Source organism: Gallinula chloropus, assembly GCF_964237585.1.
Source record: "Gallinula chloropus genome assembly, chromosome: 3".
Classification (NCBI taxonomy): Eukaryota; Metazoa; Chordata; class Aves; order Gruiformes; family Rallidae; genus Gallinula; species Gallinula chloropus.
Window position 1 is genome coordinate 43633988 of NC_140087.1, and position 13958 is coordinate 43647945.

At 36.2% G+C, this 13958-nt stretch overlaps 1 protein-coding gene across 1 annotated transcript in view; it reads left to right on the forward strand.

Annotated features, from left to right (window-relative positions):
- RYR2 (ryanodine receptor 2) overlaps positions 1–13958 on the forward strand; it is a gene marked incomplete at both ends in the record, with an annotated part of 388405 nt that overhangs the window by 171765 nt on the left and 202682 nt on the right. Inside the window, 3 exons of the mRNA XM_084261061.1 lie at positions 1079–1178; positions 1927–2023; positions 12338–12412. Of these exons, the coding sequence (XP_084117187.1) occupies positions 1079–1178; positions 1927–2023; positions 12338–12412 (272 nt within the window). The remainder of the gene's footprint in view (positions 1–1078; positions 1179–1926; positions 2024–12337; positions 12413–13958) is intronic.

Consider the following 13958-nt stretch of genomic DNA (forward strand, 5'->3'; position numbering starts at 1 on the left):
AGATGTGCAGGCAGGAAGACCAACTCTGCACTTGTCATTGGGAATCTGCTTCTTTCTGAACTCCATTAGATTTTCTTGTCTTTTAGCATGGGTAATAATTTAACCAGAAGGATAATTGTTAATGTTGGTGACAACATATAAAAACAGAGACCAATACTACTGTATAAACACAGTTACTGTCTAGTAGTTTAAAATAAAGTTTTGATTAAAGTGTCTTAAATATTACTGAACTTGAAAAATTATTACCTGATAGGATAAACTGTATGCTTGAAAGCAGCTACTTATTGATAGGTCACTTGCTTCCATAATCAGAGGAACCAACAGTTCGGGACAAAGGATTTTGTGATACGTAATATGCCATAAGATTAGAATTTCTGAGATGACAATGCCACTGAACTAGTTGGTGCATGTGCGTGCAAACAGAGACATGAAGAGTTCTGAGAAGAGCAAGCACATGTGGCTGCTCACTGTAAAGACTGCAGCATCTGCAGAGGATAGGAATAAGTAAATGAGAATTCATTTCAGGGAAAGATCATTTGACTATTTGCTTGAAAATTACAAATTTTGTGCAAGAATGTATTTTGGGAACTCTGTTAAGTGCCCTACAAAATCTATCACTTGATTACTTGATTTCTTTGATCTGATGACAGTATAGGGAAGCTGGTGGCCCACAAGAAATAATGAAGTAGTGAGCTGCACTTGCAATACAGATGAATGACACATGCCAATATTGGAACTTTGTGGAAAATCCCATTGCGTATAGGAAGAAGTCTTACAGTGTAAAACACCTCAGCCTCTAATAATCACTTCTTTGGAATGTTTTCTTTGGCCCAGGACCCCAACCAGTTGACCAGTCTGTGCCATTTATATATGTCTCTTTGAGGCAAATATGCTGTTCTCACTCTAGCTTTATTTCTACTCTCTCGTGAAGAGTACACAAGTCTCAATTTATGTTTACTTATACAATCATAGTAACGATTTATATATGAAAGAAAGGAGGGCATGTTTGATACTATTATTGTATACTGTAAAGAGGTTTTTAATGAACTCCAAGTAAAAGCCTCTCTCCTGGTTTTAGCATCTCTCTTACGGCAATGGTAGCTTACATGTTGATGCAGCCTTCCAGCAAACACTCTGGAGCGTAGCACCAATCAGTTCAGGAAGTGAAGCTGCCCAAGGTAAGACTGACTCAACTTTAATTATTGAAAGACTGGTTGTAAATGAAATAGTTGAGAAATTTTATTCTGCTAAGTGTGGGAGTGGGTTTCTCTTATGTAAACATTCAATCCAATAAATAAATGATATGCAAATGCTCTGAAAACAGAGGGAGAGACACCGAGAGTTTTCTATGTAGTTTTTCTACGTGCTGAACAGCTCATTGACATCTCATTTTGTTAAAGATAGTATAACGTTAATAATTATTGTTTTAAAAGGCTTTTGGTCCAGGTTTAAAATATCTCAGATTATTCAGAAGTATGCAGTCATGGTTATCTGTTCCTGAGACTGAGGAAAAAGTGGGCAAGAAGCAGGATGAGAAGCAGGATGTGAAATCCTAGGAATAAGGACTGGGAATGGTTTTGTGGGGACCATTTGTTTGGGAAGAAAAACAAAAGGAGGGGAAAACCAGAGACAGGCCAGAACAGCTTCCAGAGTTGCCCTATCTCTGTACAATCCCCCACTCTGTGGTTCTCTCTCTCTTGACCCTTTTCCACTCACTGCTGACTTGGCACTTTTCTCCCTTGTCAGTGTTTACTTGGGTCCCCTGGGTACAAGATGCCTTCCCTTTCTTCTGACTCTTTTTTTAAAGTAACATAAAATACCAACAGGAAAAAGCCCCAAACTGATAGTATTTATTATGGTTTGAACTATAGTTTTATATGTTCCTGCATTCTGATAATTGCTCTTTATTTTCTACTTTTATTCAAGGATATCTGATAGGAGGTGATGTTCTCAGGTTATTGCATGGTCACATGGATGAATGTTTGACAGTCCCTTCGGGTGAACATGGAGAAGAACAAAGAAGGTGGGTTTCCACCTTAGAATAAAAATGAATGTTCTGAATCAGTATTGTCACTGATAGTACAGATTTTTGAATGATATTGGAATGATATATTTTACTCATGGGATATTGTTAAGATGACCTTTGGATGTGAGCCTCTTGCATTTTCTTTTCAGTATTGTTCAAGTCTGATTTAACTTACCAGATGTAAAAGCAATAGTAATTTTTGGTAACTTACTGCGATTTTTGTTTAAAAGCACTGGGAATTGAATGTATTGGTTTCTTTACTGCTGTTTTTTTTCTGTAATCACAAAAAATTTGTCATGACAGGGTATGTTAAAATTAGTGCCCAGTTCTTCCAGGCTGCTAATCTGGGTATTGATCTCAGGTGTAGCTGTCACAGTAGTCTAGAGCTTAATTTATGTTTGTTTTCTTGACTAAAGGAATCCTAGAATGGAAGTAGAGAAGTGATGACAGTTTGGTATGTGTCTCAGTTAACTAATATATCCAAATGGTGAGAAGACTGGCACTGAAAGTGACATGTCTCAGCTGAGTGATTACATGGGTGAATCTACGTCCTGTTTATTTACTCCAATAAAATACACCTTAAGCTTCTTTTCAGTAGAGTGGTGCCATATGATGGATTCATACCTTCAGCCTGGAGATTGCTAAATGATAATGTTCATTTTTGGAATAATTTGCTTAATGCAGCTTACTGGGTAGCTTCCATTCCATGGCAAAGAAAGTGCTATTTATTAATTTCCTTCTTGATTTGTAAATAGAAATGTATTTTTAATTCTATTTTATTATTATTTGTAAAGATAGGAATAAGACATTGGAAGCTCTCATAAAATATTGCAAAAATCCTATATGAATTTTTAAATATTAATGAGAAAAAAGTAATTTTTCTTACACAGCTGCTAACCAGCCCTTTTTGGCTACTTCTGATTTATAGACAAGGAAATAAGTTTTTGAACACAGAAAATATTTCAAAATGCTGAGAGTTAAATTGTGATCAGTTCCTGTTTTAGTTACTGTATAATAGATCCTTTATAGCTTGGCGCTTATTGCCGCTATTATTATCCTCACCCTGAAGGTGATGAAAAGATAAGATGATAAATTAATAGGGAACCTATAGTATTTGCTCTTACTTCAGTTTCAATCCTGCAGAATTCCTTTTAAAAACTGTAGTTATAGTGTAATTTCCGATTTATGTGATGAACAAGCACTTCAGGAATCAACTTTAACTCTTAGAAACTCTCTAAAACTATGCCTCTTTACAAGATTAACTTTATATATAAACTGCAATGAAGGAGCATGAAATTACAAGTTAAAAATAAATTAATTTGGTCTGATTGTGCATTCATGTGATGCATATTTGTATCCCATAACACAGGAAGATTAGGGTTCATTTCTTAATCTGCAGACCAGTAAACAGACAAGGTGATCTTCTTTCTGCATTGTCTACCTTTTCCCCTATTTCTCTAGTACCCCAGAAGAAGCAGAGCTAGTAGACAACAAATAGTACCTCTGTCTTTGTCTTTATATTCCATGACAGCAATAATGAGGAACATTACTTCTCAGTGCAGGCTTGATCATCTAAATTTTTTTTGCTGTTCAGGAGCTTTCTTTAGTAATCAAACAGAATGTTTTTTTCATATTTTCCTTTTCTGAAGTTATTTAATTGCTTTTATGAAAAAAAAAAACAACAAACTTTTAAAATTATGTAAGAAGGACATGGAACTGCTGAAGTGAGTTCAGAGGGGGGACATGAAGATGATCAGAGGGCTGGAGCATCTCTTCTATGAAGACAGGATGAGGAAGTTTTGCTTCTTCAGCCTGGAGAAAGCTCTGGGGAGACCTTACAGCAGCCTTCCAGGGGGTCCCACAAGAAAGCTGGAGAAGGGCTGTTTACAAGGGCAGGGAGTGGCAGGACAAGGAGAAATGGCCTTAAGCTGAAGGAGGGGTGATCCAGAGTAGATATGAGGAAGAAATTCTTGACTGTGAGGGCAGTGAGACCCTGGCACAGGTTACCCAGAGAAGCTGTGGCTGCCCCGTCCCTGGCAATGTTCAAGGCCAGGTTGGATGGAGCTATGGGCAGCCTGGGCTAGTGGAGGGTATCCCAGCTCATTGCAGCGGGTTGCAAATACTCTTTAGGATCCTTTCCAATCCAAACTGGTCAATGATCTTTACTTATAATTTTAGAATATAATCTGTGATTAATCCGGATTTTATGGAGTCAAGTAGAATTGCTCTGTGCCCCACACTTTCTCCTTTTAAATTATTTAAAAAAAATAGTTAATGCTTAAAAACTCTATATTTCCATCTACAATTATGAATCTTGCTTATTGGAAATAATAGGTAAAAGGATAATTTGTGACTCCTTTCAGTTTTCAGTATGTATGCACACCTTATTTTATTGGATGGTGTTTAACTGCTGGTAGGATGATATTAAGAATATGGTTAAATTTGCAGCTATTAAACTGTAAAATAAATTCCTTTTTATATGAATTTCCATAACTTTTGCATGTAAGGTATAGTAAAGTGTGATATATTTTAATTCTTATCCTTTCATTGCTGTTTGAAATAGTCTGGTTGTAGATTATTGTGGTTCTATTTGGTTTGCTTTGTTCCAGCATACGCCTGAAGAGCAGGCAGAATGGTAGCATAAAGGTACACTGAGAAGTTCCATCTCTGTTGTGACTCACTAATTCCTCTATTTAATTTTCATTTGTCAGCAAAGGCCTCCTCTTTATGCCTTTTCAAATAAATAACAGATCAGAGAGCCCTAAAATAACAGTTTCACTCTGTAATGTCACCTGGTATCTAATCCTGGAAATGAATAAATTGGTTTGATGTGAAGGATCCCACTAGGCAGTTTCTAAAAATAACTGCTGTTTTCTCTATTCTTAGAGCATTGATACAGTTACATAAATTTGAGTATAAAAGTGTTTTGAAGACTACCAGAAGTGCAAAATAACACATGTTCTCAATCTGTTAATGTTTGCCTGGAACAGCTTCTAGCACAGTGGAGATCTACGATACTGTGACAGTGCAGATACCGTATTCATAATCACAGTACCTAACTCAGCTTCCTCCGAGGCAAGGTCATCCAAATCTGCAGTGGAAGAGGCCTAATACAGTGGCAGAAATAGTCCTAGAAAAAGCTTCTGCCCTGGCAGCCGCAGATGTAGGCGTACTGTGGGGATAAGCACAGAGGCAAAGTGCCCGGGCTACAGATCGCCAAGGCTGCTGGGTCTTGGGGCATCTAAATTCCGTGTGAAGATGCTGCATGGAAGAATCGGTCTGCTGCTGCTACTATCCAGCTGAATTTGGCCAAAATTGCTGAGAAATCTTGTTTTCTGTGGTAACACTGCCTTTTATGTCGGGATACTTGGCTCTTGATGGAATGCCAGTGAGACAGCATTCAAAGATTACATCTCTGAACTATAAATAGTTTAAGATTACTTTGAGTATTTGTGTAGTGCGAGACTCAGAGGACTGATTTAAACAGAATCTTGCAGTAGTAACTCAAGGAACAGAATGAAACAGATTGTATTGCCTGAACTAATTTTTCTTTCCCCAAAGAAAGATCTAGCTGTAATCAGAAACCTTTAAACAAGTTTTGATAATTGTAGTGGCTTATTCATCACACAGAAGTCTCTAGGCTGGGGGGTCATAGCTGCACAAAAATGTCCTTCTCCATTTCAAGTGGACTCAGTTTTTAACTTACTAGACTTAATTTGATTTGTAAATAAAATGCATTCCAGTTGGAACCAGTGGAAATTCCAGTTTGTTGTAGTGTGTTGGTTTACTTGATATTACATTAGAAAAAAATATGGTATTGTTTTTAAAACACCACAGGCAGAGTGGGTATGACCCTGATGCACTTTGACCCAAATGAAGAACAAAAAAAGAACAGGGAAAAGGTTAAATATGTGCAATTTCACTGAATGAAATATATTTTACTGCATATCTCAGTTAGGTATGGTTTAAGAACAGCATTTAAAGCCTTGCTCAAAGGATCCTTAAACTGTGTTGTTATTATGTAAAATGCCTTAGTCATCTATAGCTAACTAGACCTAAATTTGCAGTGTTGTTTCTGTATCTCTTAATTTGAAATTCCAGAAGCATTTCTAGGTAGATTAAAAAATAAATACCTGTATAGATATACAGGAGAAAGCATAGGATAATCAGCTTGGTGGTGTTCTGGTGATTACTTTGATTCTATTTATCTTCAAAGCCTGGGGAAACATCTGCCAGAGCACAGTAGCTGGGAGTCTGTATTTATCTTGAGTCCTTTTCCTCCATTCTCTGCCTGCATGGTTTGTGTCCTGGCTCTCGTCATCCGAGCTGATAGAAGCGGTCTGTTAGTTGTGCGTGGGGAATGAGGCAGACCCACGTGGGTTTCCTTGAGCTATGGAGTTATTTTTCTTGAAATGAGGGATTGTTTAGTCTCCTTTCTGACACTTTATCTCCTGTTTCAAACATGAGAAATCTGCTAAGAATTTTTAATATTTTGGTTTTTTGGGGTTGGGGTAATGTACAATCGTCAAGCAGAAGATATAAATCACTTTTCATGCTTGAAATGGTCTTTGCTTTTATTTGGCATTATCTCCCGTTGAAACTGTTACACTTAAAGAAAAAAAAAATTCCTTCTTTACTAATTACAATACTGAGTCTTTGCTTTTGAACTTATCAAAAGAATGAATACATTTATTCTAATTATGGTGGAATTTGGTATTTAGAGCCGATTAGTGTCTTTCTGAAATTGTTTGCTATTGTTTCACTCAATTAATAAATTTTGCAAGAAATGTTCAGAATAAGTTTGGGTTGTGCAGCAATAAATAAGATAACTTTTTCTTCCGTCACAACTGAATCAGTCACCAGCCCCCCCTTTTTTTTATCCCTTTTTTACTGTTCAGTTTAAAGGAATTATATTACATTTTTATTTTCTTGTAAAATGTCAGCTATTTATTGAAACAATGCTTCACATGACTGTAGAGTTTTGGTTTACTTCAGGGTTTGTTTTTTTTTTTTTAATTTTTTTAAACTTAGAAGTTCGCAAAAACTAATGGTGGACAGCAATGCAAGTTTGTAATCAAGATTATTTGGGCTTTTTTTGATTGAATTGTGATGCTTGCTCTTTATTATACCGTCATCATTTATGTTCTTAAACTTGAAGTCTGCGCGGCAGTAGAGCTGTGAGCATTCATAGTTCCCAGTGTAGGAGTGGGCCATAATGTTCCTGTTGCAACTATTTTACATTTTGATTTGCAGTATGTATTTGAAAGTGATGACTGCAGTGCAATTTGAACCCTTCAGAAATACGTCATTACAGAAAGAAATTACCAGTGAGAGCGCAAAGTGCTCCTGACTTCTGCAAAGTATCACTTGAGGTGGAAGAGACTTCAAGTTTCTCAAAACGTCCAGTTAGAAGAGGCCTTCATGAGGGAATCTATATGTGTAACTCTAATTCCAGAAGTCAATTTTGTTATTCCTGCCTTTGAGAGTTGTTTTTTTGATTAAACATATTACTTTAAGGCTTTTGTAAATTATACTGAACATTTTGTGTTAGTCTCAGAAATTGATAGACAGGGAGGCGTGAAGTACTGAAAATCAAAATCAGTGTGACTTAGCCAATCCCAGTTCTTTTTTATGCCATTCTCTTTAGACAGGTAAAATACACTCTTTGACACGGCATTATGAACTAGCGAGGCCTGTTGTACCTCAGAAGGGCTGGGACCTGGCATGTGTGAAGGATTATTTATGACTGAAACGTGAACTCAGCGAATTTTCACCCACCATAAATCAATCACCTCTTCCCCATGCCTAAAGCAACACACAAGACTTGAATAGTAATGGTTTTACTTTTATAAAGTGATTTGAAAGAAATCCAAAGAGCTCTTTAGTGATTGATTTTTTTTCAAATTGAAACCAGAACAGCCTTGCCTATCATTGAAGGGAATGAAACGATTTCTTCAACTTGAACTTTGATATGTGGATTCATTAATTTGTGCATAATCCAGGTACAATGCTGTTATTCATGCCATATTATGTCATCCTGATTCATTCCAAGTTACTGAGTTTACTCCATTATTTCCTCGCTGCAGAACTTAGGATTTACAGGTTCTTGAACCAAGGCTACTTCAACAGTATTGAAATGCTGTCATTCAGTGTAATTTATTTTAGCCTCCTTTAATGCCCATTTGTAGTCAGTGATTTTCACTGAAATGATTGGCATGTCTTGGCTGAGCAATGCTTTAGGAAGAACATGAATTAGATAATGATTCTCCTGGGTTTTTGATATATGGTAGCTTATTTTAAACCTATGTAATTCATTCATTATTCTAATTGGAGATGAGAGGTTCTTATCTTGAGCTTTGTCTTTGATGTTTACCATGGCTCTGCCTAGAGTGGTGGCCAGCGGGTTGGCACTGTCCTTGGTCCTGTCATTGCTGCCTGAGCCTAGGGGGACACGGTACATCCCAGCCACTGTTTCTGTGAAGGGGAATTCGATTAATGAAATAGGAAGAGAATGATAGTTTAAATTTAACATATAGCCATAGGTCAGACCAAAAATGACATCATTATGCCAACTAAATACCTAGATTAAGGTTTGTAGTCAAAATGAACTTGTTCTAAAATCCTTATAGATATATTAATTTGAAATACAAGTGGATAATATCCTTATTCCATAAATGCAGCATCTGCATATAAAGTGCTTTGGGTAGAATAGAAATAAATTTCAAGATGGTAGTGTTATGGTTACAGCTCAGAAGATACAAAGTATTCTGAGCTTTCTATGGGAAGAATTACACTCGTAGCTCTGGTTCTCTTTTTTTATGCTGCTATTTGTACTTTCCTCATCCATTTACACTACTTTTGATTTCTTAATAAGTTTTTGTAATTCATATTTTTTCTCCACTGTTTGGCAAGTAATGTGCATCTTCTGTGCACCTCACAACTCAAAATTGTGTGTTTTCATTCTGTCAATGTACATCTCTAGTTAACTCTTAGATAGTCAGAGAATTCCTGTAGCTTATTCACACATCATTAAAAACAATGTTTCATTTGACCTAGTAATAGCAGTATCGCATATGGTTTACCAGCATCAGTTTCAGGTAGTATTAAAATGTTATGAATCATACTTCCTTTTCAGCACTGTTGTCCAGAGTATATAAAAAGAAATGAGGTGCATCCTATCAAATAATGTTTTTTATCTAGAGCAAGCACTAAGGAAGTTAGTTTGAGCTATCTCAGAGTGGTTTACTACATTTATTTTAATGAAAGGAGTTAAAATGAACTTTAGATTTCTTTGGCCGAATAAAAATGTATGAGATGGTCTATGTTATGAATTTATTCAGCTGCTCTGAGGCAATGATCACTATGCATGCTATTATGGGAAAGGGAAAGTGACTTGCTCTTCAATGAAGAAGAGATCTTTTATTCAAAGCTGCCTTTTCTTTACTATTTTTTCTGTAGAGAAGACTGACTAAAGACAGAAGAGCTTACACACTATTCTAGTGCTTTGCATCAACTTGTTTTTCTGTAGCATGCATCTTCTCTCCTGCCCGTACAGATTCTTGCTGTTCCATACTTGACCTCAGTCTCTGGGCTTCTCCTTTTGCTTCTTTGTAGGCATCGTTGATCCCCAGCCCTCCATCCCCCAGCTCTTTCTCAGTCCTCCTCCAGATTGCTGTTGCTCATTTGCTGAGGCTTTGCTGCTGCCTTTTGACTTTTATCCACAACAAAGTGCTATCACTGTCTTTCTGCCTCTGTTGCTACTGTACCTGTTCATTCATATGGAAATAAGGGACAATCCCAGTATCCTTCTTATTTCCTTTGGTAAACAAATTACACATTTTTATTTAAAATTTCTTCCCTTCTATCTCTTTTCCATTTTCTCATTTCACAACCATTCCAAGACTGATAGCACCCCTTTGAAAGAACAGAGTAAGGAAATAATGGATGGACAGTCACATAAAAGAAAGCTACTTCACCCATTAGAAGCCATTATTTTAAGTTCATAATGGGAGGTTTTTAGATGATTAAAATTAAACTGACATAACTGCTATGTCTAATCCACAGCTAGCTACAGAAGAGTACTCGGACTGAAAAACTGATGACAGCTTCTGGGTTTCCATTGTGAGAAAGAAATCCATATCTCAAAAGTAAAAATTGAAATATTCTGATTAATTTAAGCCTTTTCTTTAACTTGATTTCTCATATATTTAATGAGTTGAAAACTGCTGAATAAAATTGTTAAATTTTGCATTATGCAAGTGCAAGAATTCCTTTTTGTCAGTGAGATTCATATTGAATTAAACCAGGATGTAATCACAGTGTTTCAACTTTAAAAAAACCCAACAAAACAACACAGCAACTCCCTCACCCCACCCTTCCACTCCCAAATCAAACGAACCAACCAGGGTAACATCTGAACTGTTATTGTGTAGATGTTACAGCATAAGCCCCGTCTGTTCATTGCAGAACAAAAATTTGAACAAATGCCTGAAGAGAATTGAGAGTCTGAACAAAGAGGCAGCTGAATACAAGATTGGTTTAACATTTGCATTTCACCATACTAATGAAGATCAATTTCAATAAAAGCTAAGGTTGACTTTGAATTTCATTCCCTTCTGTGAAAGAGATATTAGAGACTTACTAATACCTGTCAGCTGCTCCTAGCACTACAACCATTTGCAGCAAGTGACTAAGATAATATATGTAGAAAATACTGGGTAGAAGGTCAAGGGGAAGACTTCCTATGTGTTTATATATGCACCTAGAACTTCTTTTTGGAACATGGAGCGTGTGCCAGAGTTTCTATTTATACATTGGTCATGAATATTCAGTGTGGGTTGTTTTGTAATTGCGGCAAGGGATATTTATTATGTATTTTGACTCGTATCTTTTTCCCTGTGTATAATTTGTCTTCATTCATTTGCAATGTCTTGGAGTGTTTATTTCTTTAATGCTTCCTAGTATATTCCAAAATGAATTTTAGCACATCTGTAGTTTCATGTATTGTTAACAGTGCTGAGAAGTATATTCTAAGTCAGTATTTCTTTTAATTTTCCATCACCTCTTCCAATGCTGGGTTTGTCTCCATTCTAAGCATTCAGTCCCTCTGTATTATATCCATAAGAGGACTTTGTACGATGTGCTAGCTACCTGATTCCAAAATTATCCTTCTCAAAAAATTACTTCTAATAAGAAACGGGAAATGCCAATGATATCAATAATAATATTCTCTAAAGTTATGCCTCTGGCTATTTTTGGCAGTGCTTGATCTTGGCTGAAGATCACAGCATTTACTCAATCCATAAATTCTTCCAGGATCCATAAAAGTAGGCCACTGTTTGGCAGTGTTCCCTGACATGCTTGATCTGATAAGCACAGTGACAGCACTCCTTTGCAGAAGTGACTCCTTTATTCATTTTCCCAAAGGAAGGACCTAAGTTTTTAAATACTGGCACTGTCTTAGGGCAGAAATAAAGGTGCAGGCAGGAAGCAGTCTAAAGAACAGATGCTTAAATCTAGAGTGGCAGTACTTAATATACTCCACCTTCTTCAGTGTTTGCTTTGAAGAGAAGCCATGTTACCCAACTCAGAGCTTTTGGTGACCATAAATCTAAACCATTTTGTGAATCCAATATATACCACTTATCTTTGTGTAGAATAGTGAAGATAAAGAAACCAATCTTTTATATTTTTTTAGGTTCAGTTGGCTTTTTGAAGCACTCAAATTTCTGGATAATATGAGAGAATTAGAGGGGTCATTACATGGTATATTAGAAATAGGAAGCTGTAAGCATCTGGGCAGTGTGAAAACTTTATCGGTGTAGTTGTGAAACTTCAGGTGCTGTGGTAATAAAATGCGGTGCCAATTAAGTGAATCTTCATTATTCATTGTAATAAGTTGCATGCTTATTTTAATAGCTCAGATCTCTAAGAATGCACTGTCCTCGTGTGAGTCATATGCAGTGATCACAAATTTTGGTCACAATTTCATATTTGTTTTTTGTTAAAATCCAGAAAAAATGTAATTACTAGGGTATTGCTGCTTCCCCCGCCTCTTCCCCTCGGTTTCTCTATCCTTAAAAACTAAGCAAGATGTCTAAACAAACACTGTAGATGTCATTGTTACGGAATCACAATAGTGATTCAAATGAAATTTAAGTAACTAGGTCTGAAGATTTAATTGATAAAAGTTGGGTTTGAATATGAATCTGAGAGCTGCAATAATTGTTTTTGCGGTTTTAGAACAGGCAACTATGATGAACTCTTGCAACAGAGCTGAACATTCAGTCTGTGCCTTTGCTTGGTTTACAGAACTGTCCATTATGAAGGTGGTGCTGTGTCTATTCATGCTCGTTCCCTTTGGCGACTAGAGACTCTAAGAGTTGCGTAAGTAAAATCTCCTCAGAAAGAGAAATCAGTTTGGGAGGGCGATTTTTATATAGTAAGATTGTTGCCATAAAATCAGATTGGTGACTGTAGAACCACACTAATATTATTATTAAAATAATCTTTAAAAAGTGCTCTATAACTCTTTCATGAAAGTGCATGTTAACACATATGCTTCTGATTTTTTTTTAATTTGTCAGTGAATTCACAATTTACATTTTTAACAACTATATGTGACAAACAGATCTCTTTTCCTTAAAACTACTAATTAACGTGTGCCACCAATTGTTTAAGCCATTTGGAAGTCTTTAAAGGCAAAAATTTACAGAAAAATATGCTACCTTGCATTGTTGGAAGTATTGGAATGATAGTAAGGAATTGTGTCTTGTTTAAGGTAATTATGCTGTAAAGTTGCATTTAAATTGCATTGCAATCATATTACAATATGTGCTTGTGATAAAATTTCTAGTGACTAATAAATGATTGCTTTTTAGAGAGTAAATCAGTACAGTTTAGGGAAAGGTTACACTCCAAAGATGCTGCTTTCTGTGTGTGCATTTTATTTAATAGGATGATGTTAAATGTCATCGATAGATCAGTGAGATTTTTGCTTTGGACTGAAATTGACCTTGAGAGGATGCCTAAGTGACCACGTTGAAACTGTGGAAGGATGTCTGGCATTTTGTTTTCCTCATTGCATTTACTTCCCTAATAAGCAGTTGTACTGGAGCAATGTGGGTATTTGAGAAATTACAGGTTTCTATTACGACTGTCATATAAGTTACTTTGACAGGCATTGTATACAAACTTTTGAAGTGTATATATTTGAACATAAAGGACTGAGAGAAATTATGAGAACTGTCAAAACAACTAAGCAAAGGCAGCAGTAATATTTTTTTTTAAGGAACATGATTTTCTTATCAGGAAAAAACCCAACAAATAAAATGCCAAGAATAACACTTTTTCCTACAAGTCCCTCACCTCCCTTTCTTCCTCTAATATTCTAATAGCTATATATATTCATTACTGAATTGCAGGCACAATCCTATTCATGCAAATGCTTCAATTTGTAACTTAGCATGTGCCTGCCTGAAGTCCTCTTATCAGCTCTGATCCTACTAGAGTGACCACAGATATAGTATTAATTCTCTTGATTTTATATGATTCTGAAAGAATCATTGTTTCTGAACTTTCCTCATTAGTGGAAAACTGTCATAAAAATTGCCTGGGCAGTCTGCAATGTGCAGACTGCTTCTTGGGATGCCTTGCCACAGGTCGCCAGATACTATTGCTCTGCATTGCTTTCTTTCCCAAAAGGTGACAGGGGTCATAATCTCACATTGCAAAAAAGAATTTTTAGTAGTCACAAATGGCTTCAGAAGATATTTTCTGCTCAAAAGGTTTTTCTTGTAAGTGCACATGAACTGTGCTTTTTTCTATCCTGCAGGCATGAACTAGGGGCATGGCTGAACTGCACTGTACTTATTATTTTCTTTTTCTTATGGTCCATAGCTATTGAGTCCAAGAGAAAATTAAATTAGTCAAG